We start from the raw sequence: 20069 nt of genomic DNA, 5'->3' as shown, positions 1-20069 counted from the left end.
TTTATTGGGTTTTACTGTGCTCAAATTTCTTTGTTTACTCAAATGGAATAAGTTCACAGTACTCATTAGGATTAGTTTTTGAACTTAAATGGTTTGTTGCAATCGGTTTCCTCAAATGGTTTGAGTTACCTTAACTTTTGGGATTTTACAGGGCGTTTATATAGACTAACCACTGCTTCACAGTTCCAGATTATAAGAAAACAAGAAGAAGTTTTTGTATAATCAACATTATTAACAGACAAGTCAATCTCGAAAAAAAAAAAGAGATAACACTATAATAACTTTTTTGTTGAATATGAAATACTCGTCATTAGAAGCAGAATACAAAACAATTTATACATACATCATATAGCAATGAACGAAAATGATCAACCATTATTAAAATACAGTGATGTTATGATCATGTAAATTTTATAAATATATAGAACAGATATTTGTGGACAATGAATATTTAAATACCTTTAATTCATTTTCGTTATGACAAAATATACACAACCACGTAACGCATACCAGATGTAACACTGCACAACCCTATACTATACAACTCTTCCACACAGAATACACAACCTGATGCATAACAACACTACAAAACTATTACACACCATTACAGAAATAGAGAACAAAAGTAAAAAATGTGGACGGTGTGTAAAACCTTTCTTGTTCTGTTTCAAATATATTTATTTCATTCATGATGATGTAAGTACGCATGTTTTTTTTTTTTTAAGTTTAGAGACCAATAATTAAATAGCAAACATGTACATAACTGATTATGTCACATTTAAACTATACTGTTCCATTTCAGCTTTCCCTTGTTTCTTTATGTTTAATTTAATGATTTAATGAAACCTCGTAGTGTCATTAATCGCTAATACTGACTGTGCTGGGTCCAGGTGTTCTTTTCCTCCAGCACTTCTAGCTCACATGGGAAAAGGATGTTCTTGTGTTTTTACAGCTTTGTATGGCTGCACCACTTTTACTCTGAGCGCATGAGGTGGAGGCTATTCGGAGATGAAGGACATGCCCCTTATTAGTCCCAACGTCATGCCTTAATGGGATTTCTGCAGGTGGACTCAAAAGGCACTTCCGACACTAGCGTGTACAGCGGGTATTGGTTTAATTACCAGACAGATTTGGAAGAACTCCAATCCATGAAATCAAGGTTTGTTTTGGTTTTGGAAGGTAAAAGAGCCTGGATGTAACATGCTTTTTATATGAATGGAAATGTTCTCAATGATAGGAAACAAACAGTGATTCCTAAAGTGTTTTATTTTAAATTGAAATATGCCTGTTGGAGACAAAATGACAAACAGTCAAATAATATTAATTTAATTTATTCTTGCTCCAGCGACTGAATCAATGTCAGTAGACTGCATTAATAACGTATATATAAATAACATTATATACTTAACACACACACACGAACACACACACACACATACATAACATTAACAAAAATGGAAATCATCCAGCTAAATCATCCAAATTTAAATTACTTAACACTCGCAGGCAACTTTAGGTACACATTACTAGTATTGGGTTGAATGCCCTTTAGCCTTCAGAACTGCCTTAATCCTTTGTGGCATAGATTCAACAAGGTACTGGAAATATTTCTCAGAGGATTTGGTCCATATTGACATGATAGCATCACACAGATGCTGCAGATTTGATGGCTGCACATCTATGATGTGAAACTTTCGTTCCACCACATCTCAAATGTGCTCTATTGGATTGAGTTCTGGTGACTGTGGAGGCCATTTGAGTACAGTGAAGTCATTGTCATGTTCAAGAAACCAGTCTGATATGATTTGAACTTTATGACGTGGCGCATTATCCTGCTGGAAGTAAAAGGATGGGTGCAATGTGGTCAAAAAAGGGATGGACATGGTCAGCAACTATACTCAGGTAGGCTGTGGCATTAACACGATGCTCATTTGGTACTAATGGGCCCAAAGTGTGCCAAGAATATATCCCCCACACTATTACACCACCACCACCACCAGCCTGAACCGTTGATACAAGGCAGGATGGATCCATGCTTTTATGCTGTTGATGCCAAATTCTGACCCTACCATCAAAATCTCGTAGCAGAAATCGAGACTCATCTGACCAGGCAATGTTTTTCCAATCTTCTATTGTCCAATTTTTGTGAGCCTGTGCAAATTGTAGCCTCAGTTTCCTGTTCTTAGCTGACAGGAGTGGCGTCCGGTGTTGTCTTCTGCTGCTGTAACCCATCTGCCACAAGGTTGGACGTGTTGTGTGTTCAGAGATGCTCTTCTGCATACCTCGGTTGTAACAAGTGATTATTTGAGATACTGTTGCCTTTCTATCAGCTTGAACCAGTCTTGCCATTCTCCTCTGACCTCTGGCATCAACAAGGCATTTGCGCCCACAGAACTGCCGCTCACTCAATATTTTCTATTTTCCAGACCATTCTCACGGTTGTGCGTGAAAATTTCAGTAGATCAGCAGTTTCTGAAATACTCAGCCCAGCCCGTCTGGCACCAACAACCATGCCACGTTCAAAATCACTTGAATCACCTTTCTTCCCCATTCTCATGCTCAGTTTGAACTGCAGCAGATTGTCTTGACCATGTCGACATGCCTAAATGCATTGAGCTGCTGCCATGTGATTGGCTAATTAGATATTTGCGTTAACAAGCAGTGCCTAATACTCAATAAAGTAGCCGGTGAGTGTGTGTGTGTATATATACACACAATTATATATATATATATATATATACACACACACACATGCAAAGATTCTTAAATCCAGTCAAATGTTGTTGCCACATAAAGGTTCAAGGTCAGTTTTTTACACTTAAAGAAAATTAATTCTGTGTCAAAATGACATGAGGAAAAGACAGAACTAAATCTTGGTATATTAATTACCATTGATTAAAACAATGTTGTGGCATCTTGGAAATCTCTTTTATTCTTTTTACTGTGATTGACAGCATGTTGACTGTTCAAAATGGCAGACACGTTGATGTTCTATGTTGTGTAACGGTCAAATATCGGTTCTATGTATATGAAAGATGCACATGCTCCTGAAAATAAACATGACATAAAACAATAAAACATACAAAAATCAGGCCCAAATGTTATTTCTTTTTAAATTTAATTTATTAGCATATTAATAGCATACGCATTTTTAGCATAGTTTCTGCAAAACAAGAACAAAAAACAAATCCATAAACATGACTCTTTGACTAGAAGCTGACCCACCCTCGACATCCCAGTAAACTGGAGAGGCTGGAAAATCTCCAAATGTAACAAAGACCTTCACATGCATGACAGTGGTGTTTCTGGTGCAGTCGAATACTAATCCATTTACTGAGAGCGGATAAATTCACCCACTGTATGGTCAGCCTTATTAACCACTACGACTGTTTTGACGTCACTCCATTTACCCTGCGTAAAGCACAGGAATTGAGTCACAGAATTAGCATTAGTCATTAAAAGTGCGTGACTTCAAGATATAGCTGAAGGACACCTCAGTTTATGTTAACACATATGTTTCTATGAGAGCATAGGCTAGTCAGTGTACATAAAAAAACTGTATATGATTTCATAACCTCTATGTACATGAAATCTCTAAATTATTTTAAAAAGCAAGGAAGAGAGGTAGCTATTAAACATAAATTACGAGGCACAGCCGCTTCATAAGTTTCTCCCACATGTACAGCCAATGGCAGTGCTAATAATCTGGTATAAAGTCTTCCGCAATTCTGTGAAAAGAGGATTAAGTCCTCTGGACAATTAGCAGCACATCCTCTGAATGTACAACATGGTGTTATCCACTGTAATATGGTCTGATGACTTTATAAGAGTTAGGATACACATGCATGTCCCATTTAGTGACATTGTTGGCACTGTGACCTGTCAAGAGATGTGCAGACAAAGGACAGTCTCATCGAACTAGGACAGCCAGTTATATGGATCAACAAACTGCAGGTGTGTGTGTACAAGAGGTGTTGTAAATACCGGTCTGAGCACTAAATGGATTCATGACAAAAGAGTAACAGACAAAACAAAACAAAATAAAATGGTTTATATGAATGGAGGACTATAAATAAGGATAAATTTAAGTAAAAAAAATAAAAGATCTGAATGTGTATTATTCTGATTAAATTGTTTACATTAAATTATAATCAAAAATCATGTCTTTGTATTTGACCAAACAGCATTGCTTTTATCATTTAGGTATGTAAGTGGCTTAAAAGATTAATATCTGGATTTCATAATACAACACAAAAGCTTTCGGTGCTGCTAAAACCCATGATGATAATCTACCCAAAGGTATTAGAGTAATTTACTTAGCGTAAATAATCGTATTGGTATTTGAAATTAGTTTCTTTTTTGCTATATCTGTGTGTATATATTCACACTGACTTCTCATACAGAAATATAGAACGATGTCATAAACCAAACATTAGTTTCATAGTAGATATCTTACATGACAAAAAAGATCACAGGCTATGTTTACTTTTAAAAAACACCAAATTGCTCACTAGCATATTAGGCTGTGTTGAAAGCACACATTTCCCTACTAAAGCTAAAGAAAAGGTGTGTAAAAGTCAGATCTTCAGCTTAAAAATAGGGAAAGGTTAAGACTAAACAATGTAAAATGTCCAAATAATATTCATATTGCACACAGTCATGTAGAATGTACCAACGTAGATGTAGATTAGATTAGTGCTCATTTATATGTGTTTATTTGGATCAGCTTTTATATGCAAAAGTTTAAATTGTCTTTTTGTTCTTGGTGTATTTGGTGAGAAGCAATTGTAAATAATTTTATACTGAATGATCAGCTATTTTTCAGTTTGTGTGATACATAGCCTATGTATGTCTCAGTAAACCAAATTCATAATTTTATTTCAATTTCAACATCACATTTATTAATTAAACTTATTCTCAGTGTCTTAATGATTGGATTATGGTATACAGTATATCATGTGATTGGGCTATTTCAACAAAAAAAGACGAGCTGTTTTAGATACAAGATAAAAAGTGATTTTTGCCAAACAGAGACAAGTTTGAATTCCTACACCAATAGAAATGATCATAAAAGATTACACCACTGTTAACTAGCAGGCTATATAAATTCCATGTGCATGGCTTTTTTACAGTCTATGGCAGAGATGCCCAAAGTAGGGCCCATGGGGCAAAGTTTTCCCATTGTGATTTTGATTTGGCCCACCATCCCAACTGCGAGGAGAGTGAGAATGATGGAGAGGGTTGGACTGGATGCCTTTAACACAGAGATCGTCATTTCTAATTTGACGTAACATTTTTTGTTAGTTATATTGCTGAGCTACAAAAAAAGCAAACTGAAATTAAATGTTTCAATTAAATGTTGTAAATGAATCTGATTTTTTAAAATGTAAATACTGTCACTTGACGGATAGAGGACTATGCAGAAGCAAAAGGCAAAACTAGTGTAATTCCGTTATAAATGAGATTTTTACTGTGATAGGTTCATTGTAAAATGTAAAGAAAATACTGTATTAGTTAATATAAAGCAATGTTTTCTAGTCATTTAAAATTTTTGTTAAATATATTAGGAATTTACCCATGGCAACCATATTTACCTTCGGCCCAATAGGCTCAAAGTTTGGTTTTTGGCCCTTCAAATGAAAAAGTCTGGCCATGTCACCCCTGGTCTATGGGGCATATAGTGTCTATTAAAATACACACTATATTTAATTTGACTTCACTTTTAGGTTTATGTAGAAACATCTAATTTACAAGAAAAAAAAAACTTTTGAAAACTTACAGTGCCTATCGGACACTGATCGGAGGACAGTGGGCTAGATCTTCCTGTTTCAGATTGACGCACAACGTTTGGCCAGCTGAGAAATTAAAATGGTTGTGCCTATCTGAGTCTGGTTTCTCTTAAGGTTCAAGCATGAATTAAGAGTCTGGCTGAAGCTCCACCACCACCCATGAGAATTCGCACCCTGCATAGTTACCTCAGATTGGAAAGTAAAGAACATGATTTGTATTTTGAGTCTACTTTTAGGCCTATTTTCAGCGTTACACCAGGGTAAGTATAAAAGGGTGAATATCTTAGAGAGGGTCGGTTGAAAACAATATATGATCACGGTGAACTACTATTATGAAGATGTTCTCCAGTTAAGAGTGGTCAATTATGAAAAGATGCTTAATCATGTTAACGTTTTTTATATATATATATATATATATATATATATATATATATATATATATATATATATATATATATATATATATATATATATTTTTTTTTTTTTTAATGAGCCAAATCACCAAATCACTTATGCAAAAGCTAAACATACATTAGGCACAAAGCTATGAAGGAGACCACAAACGGCTGTGAATAGAAAGAAGAGAGGATCAAATGAAGAGAAAAGTGAAGAGTGCCCTCGCCTGGCACATTTTAAAAATGCCAGTTGTTTTTTTTAATTGAAGTAACGTAAAATTGCACAGACAAAAAACTAAAACTGAAGTTGTCACTTAAAATGCAATTAAAAACTTGCATTACAACTACAACTATGATTTTATCCCTAATTAAGGTAATCTTTTGGAGATAGATAGTCATATGCTAAACAGTTTTATTAAAAAAAAATTGTATTAACGTTAGATTTTTTATTGATATTTACAGCGGTTTAGCTTATATGCCAAAAGCCAGAGGTCGTTATAGTGAAATAGTTCTGGAGAACTGCAGATTTATTTCTCTGGAAAAATAAACAAAACCTACAGATTCTCGTTAACCCGCCCCCTGCTCTTGTCATTCATATAAATGTGCCCTCATTCAATAGCAGAACTTCCTATTCAGCATTTTAGCGGAATCATAATCACCTGTGAGGGAGGTGGAATCATAAATTTTTATTAGATTCGATTGGTCATCATAGTGTTGTGCCCGCCCGTGGTAAGCTGCGCCGCACAGAGGGGGCAAACTTTCCCAAAGTATAGTGTTAGTTTGCTTGGCTGGAAAACTGTTTACAGTTCTGGTCCTGACCAGCCAGTACGGTCTGCTGTACTTTAAACGAGGAAGAGCAACATGTTAAATACTGTTACAGAACGTTACGACGCGTTTTTTAAACAGAAGAACGTGTTAACGGATTTTCTGGCAGTTTTGGAGGAAAAAACTGGAGTTCAGAAACAATACATTGCGGCAGGTACGTGACTGGTTTTAATAACGTTCACCCTTTGGAGACGCTTTTAATTATTTATTCATGAACAATACGGCGTACATTATATATTTAAGCTGTACTTTCGATCAGCTGTCAGGCTTTATGTGTGTTTAAATGTTCTTTGTATCCATTACTGCTTTCTTTACAAAGGTATGAGCTCATTTTCTTACCACGTGAATAAAGTTACTGTGATCCATATGTAAAGCCTTTGTTGAATGTTGCAAATGAGTGCAAAGGGCACTGGGAACCATAATGATAAGTCTGTACACGACATGGGTCTGCCTTGGGAAGTCCGAATCATTTAGTTGAATCGGTTCCTATAAGTGTCGACGATAAGTGATTCAGCTCTTCTTAATTGCCCTCTAAATTAATTTTGTCTTTAAGTGGTCCCGGATATCAAGGTAGCATATGTTGTGTTATCTTAAGCAGTGCACGCTGTTTATCACAGTTTTCGATTAATGTTAGGTTTTTATCGGTTCACAGTTTGAGTCGGAATTGTGGACTCCTAGATATGCTTCAGTTTGTTTTCTTAAAGAGATAGTTCGCACCCCCCAAAATGTGTTACTTGTACTTTACAGGCCACCCGAGATTGAGGTAAAGTTGGTTTTATATTCGCACATTCAGACTTTCTCCTAAACTAACTTAATATAACCTTTTTTAATAATTATTTGCTAATTCTAAATAGGGAAATCATCTCATCAAAATACAACATTGTTCACAGTCAATAAAATAGTAATGTTGTTTTCAAGTCCTAATTAGATGAGATTTCGGACACAAAGTACCATGGTAAACAATACAGGCACCATGTCACAAGTTGTCACTGAACAAATGTGCGAATATAAAACCAACTTTACCTCAGTCCACCCGAGATGTAGGTATGGATCTTCTGTACAATCAGCGTTAAAGATTTCTATCTAAAACCGGGTTCTTGGTGGTTCATTATTAAGCATAAGTCATCAACAGCTGCACTGCAAAAAATGATTTCTTATATGTTTTGTCTTCTTTCTAGTCCTAATATTTAAACATTTTTAAATCAAGAAGCATTTTCTAGGCAAGAAAAATATCTCGTCTTGTTTTCAGAAACAATATGCCAATATTAGGTGAGTTTTTCCTTAAAACAAACAAAAATAATTATACGCCAATGGGGTAAGCAAAATCATCTTGTTTTTCCTTTTGACAAGATTTTTTTTGCTTGCCCTATTGGCAGATTATTTTGCCTTTTTTTTTCCAAGGAAAAACTCACTTAATGTTGCCATATTATGTCTTAAAACAAGACTATATGTTTTGCTTGTATAGAAAATTCTTCTTGATTTTAAGAATTTTTGGGTGTTTGGACTATAAACAAGACAAAATATAAGTAAGAAAATATATTGTTTTTGTAGTGTGACAGCACTTTGAGTGTCACAAAAATGCATCGCCTACAGGCAAAACAAAATTTGAATTGGGAAGTTCAGGAACTGGCACTACAGTAAGTTCCTATGAAGCTAAACAATTGGTCTGTACAAGTAACAGAAGATTATTTACAATGTTATTGAGCAATTCCATGCAAATGTCAACCTTGCTATGAAAAAATAGGCTTCAACCAAAATAGCGAAACCGATTCTACATTTTTGGTGTAAGCAAGTATTTTACTGTACTTAAAAACTACTCAAAAATATCTGTTTTCAATATATTTGATTGGCACTCATGTGACTTTGCTGAATTTCACATCTGTCACGTCCATAACTGAGAGGTGTCACATACATAACATAACTTTTACCTCATAAATGCAAAAATATCAAACAAAATAAAATCAATCAATCATTTTTGTGCTATAGAGAGCCAACTCTTAGCCTCTTGATTAGCATTGTTTCTTTTGGGTTGTGCAGTTTAATTCACAGAATTTCTACAAAGCATATTGTATACTGCAAAACCCGCTAACTTTTTTTAGTCACATCCACATTTCATCACAATGCAATCTAAAATGTTTGCAGATTGATATTCTTCTGATCCCATAACTATGTGGTTAGTTGTTTTGGAAAATATAAACTGATGTTTCAATATAATGTTAACGTATACTTTCTCTCTAAATTTAAGTTAAATAGTTTAAATTTACTGCAAATGTCACATCCATAACGCTGGAATTGCTCTATTACAATTAACCTCAAGTGTGTTTATGACTATCTTGAGTAGAGATTCTTGTCGCACAATGACATACTGCGAGCGGTTTGTTTACAACTGGGTTGGAGAGTGCATGTATGTATGTATGTGTGTATGTATGTATGTATTGGTTACCAAATGGGTAATTATCATTTTGTAAGTTCATGGTAATGCGAAACCTCATTAGAAATAATGACTTTTCACAGATTCCAACTGTATAATATTATGTGACGCGAATCTTGAGTTCAAACTCTTGATCATTTGGCTTGGTAAGACCTCAGTGTCTACATACACTGCGTACCAAGGTTATTTTAGAAAGCTAAAACGAATTCAAATAAATGTCCTTAACTGAAATAAAATTCACACACATACAAAAACTAATTAAATCTAGCAGAAATAATATAACAGGGTGTCTGCGGGGTCTTTAAAAGTTGGCAAATCAATTATGAGAAACATAAGACCCTTAAAAGGTATTAAAGTCTTAATTGTGTTTTACGAGGTCTTACATTTAGTTCAAGTGTTGTCCAAAGTGTTTGACTGCAAAAACACAAATATATTTATTTTCCTCTAATATTAACAACGGCGTGCTTGATTGGTTCAGGCCGGGGCGCATCCGGCCAAGCTCTTCCATCCGGGTGGCGTCACGTCATTTGCGACAAATGCGGGAACATGATGTGACGCTCTTCACATGTAGTGAAACAATAGAGCGAAACATGGGTGTGCTCCATTGATTTATTTGACAACAATTGTTTAAGTTAAGGGTTTGATACTCATGAGAACTTTAAGTGGCGATCATGTCTTAAAATATTCTGAGAAGGTCTTTAAAAAGGTATTGAAATTATCTTTAGGATTCCTGCATATACCCTGTATAATCATTAGCAAAAACAATAATTGTTTTCAGTATTAATTAACAATCTTCTGTGGTGGAAAATTTGACCAGTATCTATATAGAAGTACCCGTAGACACTCTTAACACATTTTATTCATTTGCCAATAAATGTAAACAAGGCATGTTTAACTACATGGTCTTTAACATGAAGAAGTTTGACTTTAATTCTTCATAATTTTATTGAAGTTGGTTCATTGTCTGTTCAAACTATTATTTTACTTTGATCACTTTGGTGAGGTTTGCACAAGAGTTGGATGTATGCTGTGCAAACACTAAACTTTGCTTTGGTCAACTACACAGGATGTGACTTGTTAACTCTGTTAAACTGGAATTACTAAAACTGAATTTTAAATTATATAAAATCTAAATGGAAGTGTATTCATAAAAAAAAAACATTAAAGATCACACATTTTACCCTTTTTCAAGATTTAAGAGAAGTCTTTTGTGTCTCCAGAGTGTATCTGTAAAGTTTCAGCTGAAAACACCCATCAGATTATTTATTATACCTTTCAGAACAAGTTGCGATGGACCCCAAAATAGTAGGGATCTGGATCCTATTTTTACGTCAGGAAATTTTAAAAAAGAGATTTATTGTATAGATAGATAGATATATATATATATAGATATATATTATATTATATTTAAAAATGCAAAACTATAATAACCCTGCTTTGTACTCCTTTTAAAATACAGTTCCAACCTGTTTTGCAAATCAGTCCAATGATTCATTAAAGATTCGAATAGTGAATCAAACATTACTCTGTTTTGTGCATCTGTGTGTGGCATGAACAGATGCTATACAGCACTCACAGTTTCCCCTCAGGGTTATCTGTCATTTCCCTCTTGCATTTGCATTGGTTGAACTGGTATTGCTCTTTATTTTAACAGCAAAAACCACATGTTTGTTTGAGAAGCACAAAGCAAATAATTGGTCTTTTATCAGGTGTGATTATCAGGTGCATTAATGGGTCCAATGGGTCATCTGCATCTATTGCTTATCTGAAATGTGTTGTGGCTAGTCCTTGTAGGATGTCTCTCTGGGTCTAATTTCCTGTACCAAAAGCCGCTCCCAAGGGTTATTTTAAACGTATAGTATGTCCTCAAGTTTCTGTGTAGAGTTGCAGGGCCTAGACTACATGGTCTGATTGGGGACAGAAAATAACAACCTTCATATGTTCGCATATAAACAATACTCTGTTCTCGCATAAACGAGGTGTTCAAGCAGGCCTTGTTTCTTCTCCTTTTATCCTGTTATAGGTGTCAACACTGACACCCAACAGAGTCATTGGTGCTTTTTAAATGCCCTTCTTCATTTGAATAATGGCAGTGATCACGTGTCTCTGCTTGTTCTGCAGGTGTAGTGTCTATTGTGGCTTTCTACCTGATATTTGGATATGGTGCCTCTCTCCTCTGCAACTTGATTGGTTTTGTATACCCAGCATATGCCTCGTAAGTGTGCATGACGTCCAATTCTACAATAGTATTTATATTTATTATGGAAACTTGATTCGCACGTGGAATTAAAACTTTTCATAAATGTAATTTAGATTTTTCATCAGACGATTCTGGCTTAGAATACGTTTTAAAAAATTTAAAATGCATAAGTTTTGCTACGGTTATGCCATCCGTCCACACTACGCCAGAGTTTTTGAGCACTGAAAATGGAGCTTTTAGAAGATGCTGTTTTCATTTTAAAATGCTGCTGCTCCATGTTAGTGTGGATGGGGGAAAATGGTTCACAAGTTTGATATGGAAAACAAACTCGGGTACACATCGGGTAACTCTTCAAAGGGAACAGTGTAATTTATAACCTCATTCACATCACCCTGCGGGCTACATTGTTTTATTTTCTTGGCAATAAAATGAAAACATGATATGAGGAACTGCCAATTTTCATTTTGATATTAACAACTTAACAGACACCAAAAATGTTGAGGTGTAGTGTAGCTACATTTTTATATGAGCGTCATCTTGACTGTATGCATATTTATAACAAAACAGAGCCTATAACATTACTGCCTCCTTTCATTTTCATTAAATACTAAACACCCTTTCTTTGGCTGAATATCAGTTTTAGTAGTCAATAATGGCCATTATAAAAGTATAACGTACAATAAGTTTATGCGTTATAGGAAATAACGGCAAGCAATCAGTCAATGTGCAGAATCAGTATATGTGGTTACATTAATATATTAACTTATGTTTGTGCTCAGCCAAACCACGTTACCTGAGAACAAGTAATAGATTCAAAAAACCAAAGTCGGGCAATATGTATTTCAGCTGTATAGTGTGGACAGAGTTGTTCAGAAACGCCAGTGTGATGTGGATCGTTTTCATTCTAAAATGCCGTTTTAAAACTAAAATGTACTAGTGTAAATGGGGCCTTATTTTCATCCCAATTCTTAGAATGAAAAGAAGGAAAAATTGGGAGATGCTACCTCAAAATTGAGAGAAGAAGGATTCTATGTTTCTACATTGTAGTTCTATAAACCTAATTCTTAAATCGAATTAGAGTTTTTGAAATTCTGCCATCACACAATTCTGCCTTTTTTTGCAATTTGAGTATCTCACAATGGACTTATTGTCATCTCTGAGAGTTCCAATTGCAAGAAAATAAACTAAACAATGAGGGGAAAAAGACAATTTCTAGTTCATCTAGCAATGGACTTTTTAATTTGAGAAATCACTCAATTACAAAATGTCAACTTGGAATTAAGAGACTAAAATACCTCAAATCTGGAATTTTCATAATTCTTAGTTCATATCTTGCAGTTCTGATTTAATAAGTCACAGTTTTGACTTTCAACACAAACATTGCAAGATGTAAACATGTTTAAAAAAAAAAAAAAGTGATATTCTGCAATTTAATTTTTCCCCTTGGAATTCTTAGCTTACATTTTCAGTTTCTACTCTATATGTGCATGCAAATCTAGGTTTACCCCTTTATAGTTTTGAAAAAAAAAATTTAATTATGAAATGTTATCTCACAATTTTAACATTACTGAAAACTAAGATATAAACCCTTTCTAAAAAAAAAAGTCTGAATTGCAAGATATAGGACTGGATTATTATAGTGCACAAATCAGCATGAGTCTGCAGTCTTATAAAAGGGCTGATGTATGTCAAATTAAACAGACACAGCAGATCATTTCCATAATGTCTAACGCAGTGCATGCAGCAGCACAAATTAGGATGCAAACCAGCAGAATGGGCTATAGGCACAGCTTGTGTTTTTCAGCCAACTGTAAACTTCCGGTGAAAGGTTAATGTGACCCATTTTTAGTTTCATAAGGTTTACAGCATCTATGTTGTAATGTATTTAAAATACAATCAGTTAAATAGATTTAAGCATTTATTTAGTTGGTCTTATCTCGTTTTATGCATGAACGTGTAAACGCCAGTGCTGTCATTAGCAGCAGTCTAGTGGAGAAACTCTCTAACTGGGGTAAAATAAATGTTCATATTTTTAAAGACAGTGGGGGAAAAAGTGGAATTTAATGCAGTGCTTCTTGCCTGGTCTGACACCCACTAGATACCATAGATCAATGAGGCAGTGAAGATCATTGATTTTTAAAGAGATCAGATCTTAAATGTGGCGATTTTGTAATGTATAGACAGTTCAGTGGAAGTGCTTTGGGTGGCTGACTGAAAATTAAAAGTCTGTGTGCATAGACCTCATTGATGATGGTTAGGGGTGTGTAATCTACTGAAAAAAAAAAACATATTTCAAATATTTTGTGTTAGGCTTTTCGAGTGTTAAATAATGACATTGATTAATTGATTTAGCAAACTTTTCTCTGCATTGTTTCTTTAAATGATCTCTCATTAACTTTGCTTATTAAAGGGCAACCTTCTACTTGTGCATATACAACAAGCTTAGCTGCTGAAATAACTGTTAATGCTTTTTTAGGACTCATTGTTTTATTTTATTATCTTAAATGTATGTAAAGAAGGGTTTGCACTGGTGCAAGCAGTCATTAAAACAGAAATGCGAGAGGGGGAGAAGTCTCAATTAAATTTGTCAAGGCTTTCATTCCTAATGGTGCAGATGTTAGATGTAGAGCGAACCTGCTGTTTATCTATGTGCACAGCACAGTAATGTGAGCAGCACACACTGATTGGCCTGTTTTCATTCTTTTTCTCATGCAGCATCAAAGCCATCGAAAGTAACAATAAAGAAGATGACACCAAATGGCTAACCTACTGGGTGGTTTATGGACTCTTCAGTGTGGCTGAATTTTCTCTGATATCTTCCTTTTCTGGTTTCCCTTTTACTATGCTGGGAAGGTAATAAAATATATTTTATGTATGTTTTCATTGCATTTCCATATTTGTTGGAGATCTGTTTAATAAACCATTCACTTCATTATGTTAGCTTGCTGTAGGAGGACTGTAAATGTATTGGTATGTAGGTCATGCTGAGAGGTTTTGCATAGTGTATATTTAGTATGCCTGACTAACTGCCGACTCGACCAACAGCCTCATTTCAGTTTTGATCCTTGTTCTAAATTTGACTGAATGCTTTATTACCAATTTATTCAAATGAACTAGCAGCTGACTGATTTGAGCTAAAGTGATATGCATGACTTTCTTTTCATAATAAAGGATATTCATCATGGTATGAGGCAATGAATTTGGATATTTTGCTGTGGTTGTACATTTAATCAGTGTTTCTTTAACAAGGTAGGTGGAATATGGTGTCAGTAACCAACTGTGTTGAAGATGTAAATGTTTGGAATATTTTTTTAATTGATTGTAATACTACTACTACTAATAATAATTAACAATTTAAAACTAATGTGCCTCAACTTGAGCTATTATGGTACTCACAGATCACAGTTGATGTACAGCCATATAACTCTGCTTATTGTGTGATTTATTTCATATACTAATTATTTCTTATTATTTGTCCAGTCACGTGAACCTTCAAAAATCATTCTAATATGATTATTTGCTGATCAAGAAACATGAAATTATCTGTGGGTGTGTGACTTAATCCAAGTGTGTTGATTGCCACCTTTGCCAATCTTGAAATTTTCTGTTAGTAGGATTATAACGAAGTGCATGCAAATCTAAACGACGGATGGTAGATGGTAGACCCTATAAAAACAGGGTGGGCTCAATGCAAATTGAGACATACAGTGTGCAGAAGTTATGAACTTTTTGCTACAGACCTCCAAACGTCCATGGCAATCAGCTACATTCAAGCCTTACATCACCAACCAAGTACAATGCAAACATCAGATGCAGTGGTGTAAAGTGCGTTACCACTGGACCCTACAGCACTGGTGTTCCACGAGTGATGAATCATGGTTCTCTGTCTGGCAATCCAATGGACAACTCTGGGTTTGGCAGCTGCCAGGAGAACAATACTTGCCTTACTGCATTGTGCCAAGTGTAATTATGATGTAAGGCTGTTTTTCAGGATTGGGTCTTACCCCTTTAGGTCCAGTGAAAGAAACACTTGATTTTCAGCATATCAAGTCAATTTTTACAATTTCATACACCCTACTTTGTGGAAAAGATAGGGGATGACTTCTTTTTGGCCTGTTCCAGCATGACTGCGCACCAGTGCACAAAGCAACATCCATAAAGACATGTTGAGTGAGATTGGTGTGAAGAAAGTTGACTGGCCTGCACTGAGTCCTGACCTGAACCTGACTGAAAACTGAGCTTTGTGATGAATTACAGTGGAGACTGATAGCCAGGTCTTGAGTTAAAGCTGTTACAACTGCAGAGTGTAGGTCATTTCCATATTAAACCCTATGGATTACGATTGGGATGATATTAAAGTTCCTGTGCATGTAAACGCACCCTGTAAAGGACTCTGAAGGACTGTGTTTATTGTCCCGGGTGATTTCAACCATTTGAATCTCAAAGAATTTCACCAGCATGTGCACTTTGAAATATATGTTTGAAATAAACATTCCTGGTGTGCACCACACAGAGCCCTGCCCGCACCTCGGCTACTTAGACCACATATCTGTTATGCTGATAACGGCACACAGGAAGCTTGTCATGTAAAAGACCAATCCTGAAGCAGGCCAGAACATGACTAGCAGGAGTCATCTCTGCTCTTCAGGACTGTTTTGAGCACACTGAATTGAGCATTAAAAGAGACGACTAAGTGTGGAAGAACCCACAGCATCTGTGACTAGCAACATCAACAAGTGCACTGATGGTATCACAGATTCCCAGACACACACTCCAAATAGAAGCCATGGATGACTGCGGATGTGCACTGAAAATCCATAACTCCTTTAGAACAGGCGATGTACTGTAGTAGAACCAAGATAGACAAAGGCTACATTTTCTGACAGATGCAAAAAATCTCACAGCATATGACCTATATGACAAGGCATGATGATGTAAGGAAGACTCTGAACCAAGTTAACCCATAGAAATTTACAGGACCTACACCCTGGACAAAGTGCTTGGAGTATGTGCAGAGCAACTGCATAAATGTGTATAAACTTGCATATTTTTGGTGTTTATATGCATGTACATATGTTATTTAAATGTGAATTCATCTGAAGTTGGCGCTGAAAAAAGTAGTTGAAAAGACCATGCACTGTAAAAATCTTTGAATATAATGGTAGCAAATGAGTTGACGTTCTGCATTTTTAAATCTTCATTTCAGTGCCTGTTTTTGCTGTGGTGCATGGCTCCGATCTCCTGGAATGGCTCTCAGGTCATATATACACGCGTGGTGAGGCCTTTCTTCCTCAAGCATGAAGCTGCATTTGACAACGTTGTCAGTGACCTGAGCGGCAAAGCCAAAAGTGCAGCAGAGACCATGGCAAAGGAAGGTAATTCATAAAGCCTCATAAATCCATTATCGGTTCACTTTGAGAAGGTTATTAAGTTTGGGGTTTAATCTTTTATGTGCTTCTTGGCTGTTTAATTCAATTTTGCATTGATGTAATTGAATCAATATTTGGACATTGTCAGCAACACTTTTTCTCTGCTTTTTTTCCCAACAGGCTTGACATTGCTGAACAGCGATAAGAATAAATGATTTGGAGGTGGGGATATGAATAATCATTTTACCAGGAGCCCTGTGTTTACATTTATCTTTTTATTTGACTAGCTTATTGTTTAACTCACTAAGTTCACTGGAAATGATCTGCATCTGAGCCAGGCAGCACAATCACCCCAGAAATGGCTATTCATAATTTCTGAATTTCTCAAACTGTCCACAAATGTTCTTGAGATCCATCACATTTCTGTTTTGAGTTCATTCTATTCAATATTTTAGCACTATGACCAATGAAAGAAATGCCACTGTATTTTAATAAATAAAACTGGAAAAGGTTATACCTAAATATAAGATTTTAGTCATTTTGCTTGTTTTGTGGGCTAATTATTACTTGTTGTTGTCCCAGGAAAAAATTAACAGACTTGTCTTAATAAATTTGATCTTTTTCAGTGTATTCAACTGATCTGAAGGCCAGTGAATGGTTTTTATATGCTCATAAACTTGCTGGTTATGTGGTCAAGTAAGACCAAGGTCTGTGTTTGTAAGGAAGTGGATTACAGAAACTATTTCAGCTGCAGTTCAACACACAAAGTATGAATACCTTTGTTTCCCAACAATCACATGTTAGGTTAGTAGGCAGAGTGTAGGTGGTCTTTTGTGGCTATTCATAGTATTTCAAGAACACTATGAAAGCAATCATTTTCAAGAACACCAAGTTCAAGTATTCATGAAAATAAATGCATCTCCAAGTACCTCTGGTCAAAAGTTCACCATAAACTTGGTTGCCTTGAAATGATAACGCTCTACAAAACTTTTTTTTTTTTCTCTCAGAATTGGTATATATTCATAAATTGTTATTCTGTGACAACTTATTTTAATATTTTTTTGGGGGGGGTACATTCTGGGACTTCTAAATAAACAGTTGGTTCTACAAGGTTCTATTTGTGAACCAAACAGTAAGAGGGCCAATAAGGATCATCTCGAGGCCAAGATGAGATTTCCAATTCATCAGAGCAGGGGTTCCCAAATTTTTTAGCCCGTGACCCCCAAAATAACAATGCCAGTGACTTGCGACCATACTTGCGACCCCCCCCCCCCCCCCCCCCCCCCCAATATAAGGTGGTTATAAATATATAAACCTTACATACAACGGCGCACACATACCAATAGGCCCAAATCTATTCATCGTTCAATTTTGGAGAACGCCACTCGGAGACCATCCTCCATGTTCAGTTGTCACCTGTATTTATTTTTAATATACGTGACTGCCGTAAAGGTGTCAAAGTTTAACCTGGAGCCATAAAATCAATGTGCTGCGTCTGATGCTATTGCGGTGTCTTTTTAATGTAATGTAATCCCCCCCCCCCCCCCCCCCCCCCAGGGGTCGCAAAAAAAACAACTATTTTTAACATGTTAACAATGTTATTATTGTCTGCTTTGTTTTGGAAAATGCCAAGCAAACCTTCCTTATTGTCCTACAACCCTTCACCCTTTTGGGGAAAAAAAGCTTTTATCTCAAAAAAGATCAGAATGCCTATGGAATCATACAGTTCCTCAGAATTCCAAGGTGGCAACATAAGCTTGTACATGGTTTCTCATTGTGCTGCGCTGCAGTTGAGTGAACTTTGCCCACTATTACACTGAGTGACCTCTTAAAGGAAGTCCAAATCGAAGTTAACACTTAAAAAAAAAAATTTTTTTTAAATTTTTTAATAGTGCTATATTGTATTCATTACATAAACTGGGTAACAACTAGGTACTTTCCCAACACTTATGAACCTAACATACACATGAACTTAACCATAACCCTTTATATAAATAGTACTTTGTAAGGTACATTGTAAGATGACGTACATGCATTGTAAAATAAGTGCAACCAAATTTAGGGGACAGGAGTTCGAGCATTTCAGAATAGTGGAAAGGATTGTATGTTTTTTTACATCTTGTTTTTTTTTTTTTTTTTTTTTTACACCAAGATTATTACACCAAGATTATTTTCAGATATCCTTATATTTATATCTCTAGTTTTAGTGTTGCTCTGAGTCATTCTGTATTACTGTTAGACTGTATCAAAGTGCAACATAAATATTTCATTTTCGTTATTACTCAACAGCACTGTTATGTTAATGAAATGGTTTTTCCATAGAGAAAAAATAAGCTATTCCTCACCCTTATATGATTAACTGGAAGAATAATTAGTACCGTCTAATGCTACAAGTTAAGTTTCAGTGAAAGAAAACCGAATCTGGATTCATGAGGTCTTTGTCACAGACAATCCTGAAGCAGTTTTCAAATGTAAGATAATGTGCACTTATTTTTTTTACTGTACCTGTCACATGACTTGCATGCATGATCAAAGATTTCAGATATTAATGCAAACAACTATTTATGTTGTAATGTTTTTAACCATAGTTGTTTTAGTAAATGAAAACTAAAACTATTGCTCAACTTTTATTTAAATAAAAAATGTACAATAAATGAAAGCTTAAAATGAACTGAAATAACATAATTTAGCATTTAAAAAAAACGTTTTTAGAATTAATCAAGACTCATTCTGTGATGGAAAATCTGGCCTGCCCAGTCACCAGATATGAACATTATTGAGCATGTCTGGGGTAAGATGGAGGAGGCATTGGAGATGAAGCCAAAGACTCTTGATGAACTCTGGGAGTCCTGTAAGAACGCTTTCTTTGCCATTCCACATGACATTATTAATAAGTAATTTGAGTCATTGCGGAGATTTATGGATGCAGTTGTTCAAGCTCATGGGAGTCATGCACAATATTAATTCTTTTTCCACTACACTATGACTTTATATTCTAGATACTGTACATTATTTCTGTTCAGTGACAAGACAAAAAAAAAAAAAGTCAGATCTTACTCT

General features: G+C 35.4%; 1 protein-coding gene across 1 annotated transcript; it reads left to right on the top strand.

Moving 5' to 3' along the window:
- Positions 1–6819: 6819 nt before the first annotated feature.
- Positions 6820–17639, top strand: zgc:101744 (Receptor expression-enhancing protein 6-like). Its single transcript, XM_056478382.1, is given in 6 exon segments — positions 6820–7163; positions 11562–11655; positions 14356–14441; positions 14444–14493; positions 16847–17015; positions 17190–17639. Coding segments are annotated over 6 exon segments (552 nt in total). The 5' UTR covers positions 6820–7045; the 3' UTR covers positions 17225–17639.
- The last annotated feature ends 2430 nt before the right edge of the window (positions 17640–20069 follow it).

The sequence above is a fragment of the Danio aesculapii genome, chromosome 2, assembly GCF_903798145.1.
Source record: "Danio aesculapii chromosome 2, fDanAes4.1, whole genome shotgun sequence".
Classification (NCBI taxonomy): Eukaryota; Metazoa; Chordata; class Actinopteri; order Cypriniformes; family Danionidae; genus Danio; species Danio aesculapii.
Note: the sequence above shows the minus strand (reverse complement) of the source record. Positions and strands in the feature narration are given on the sequence as shown.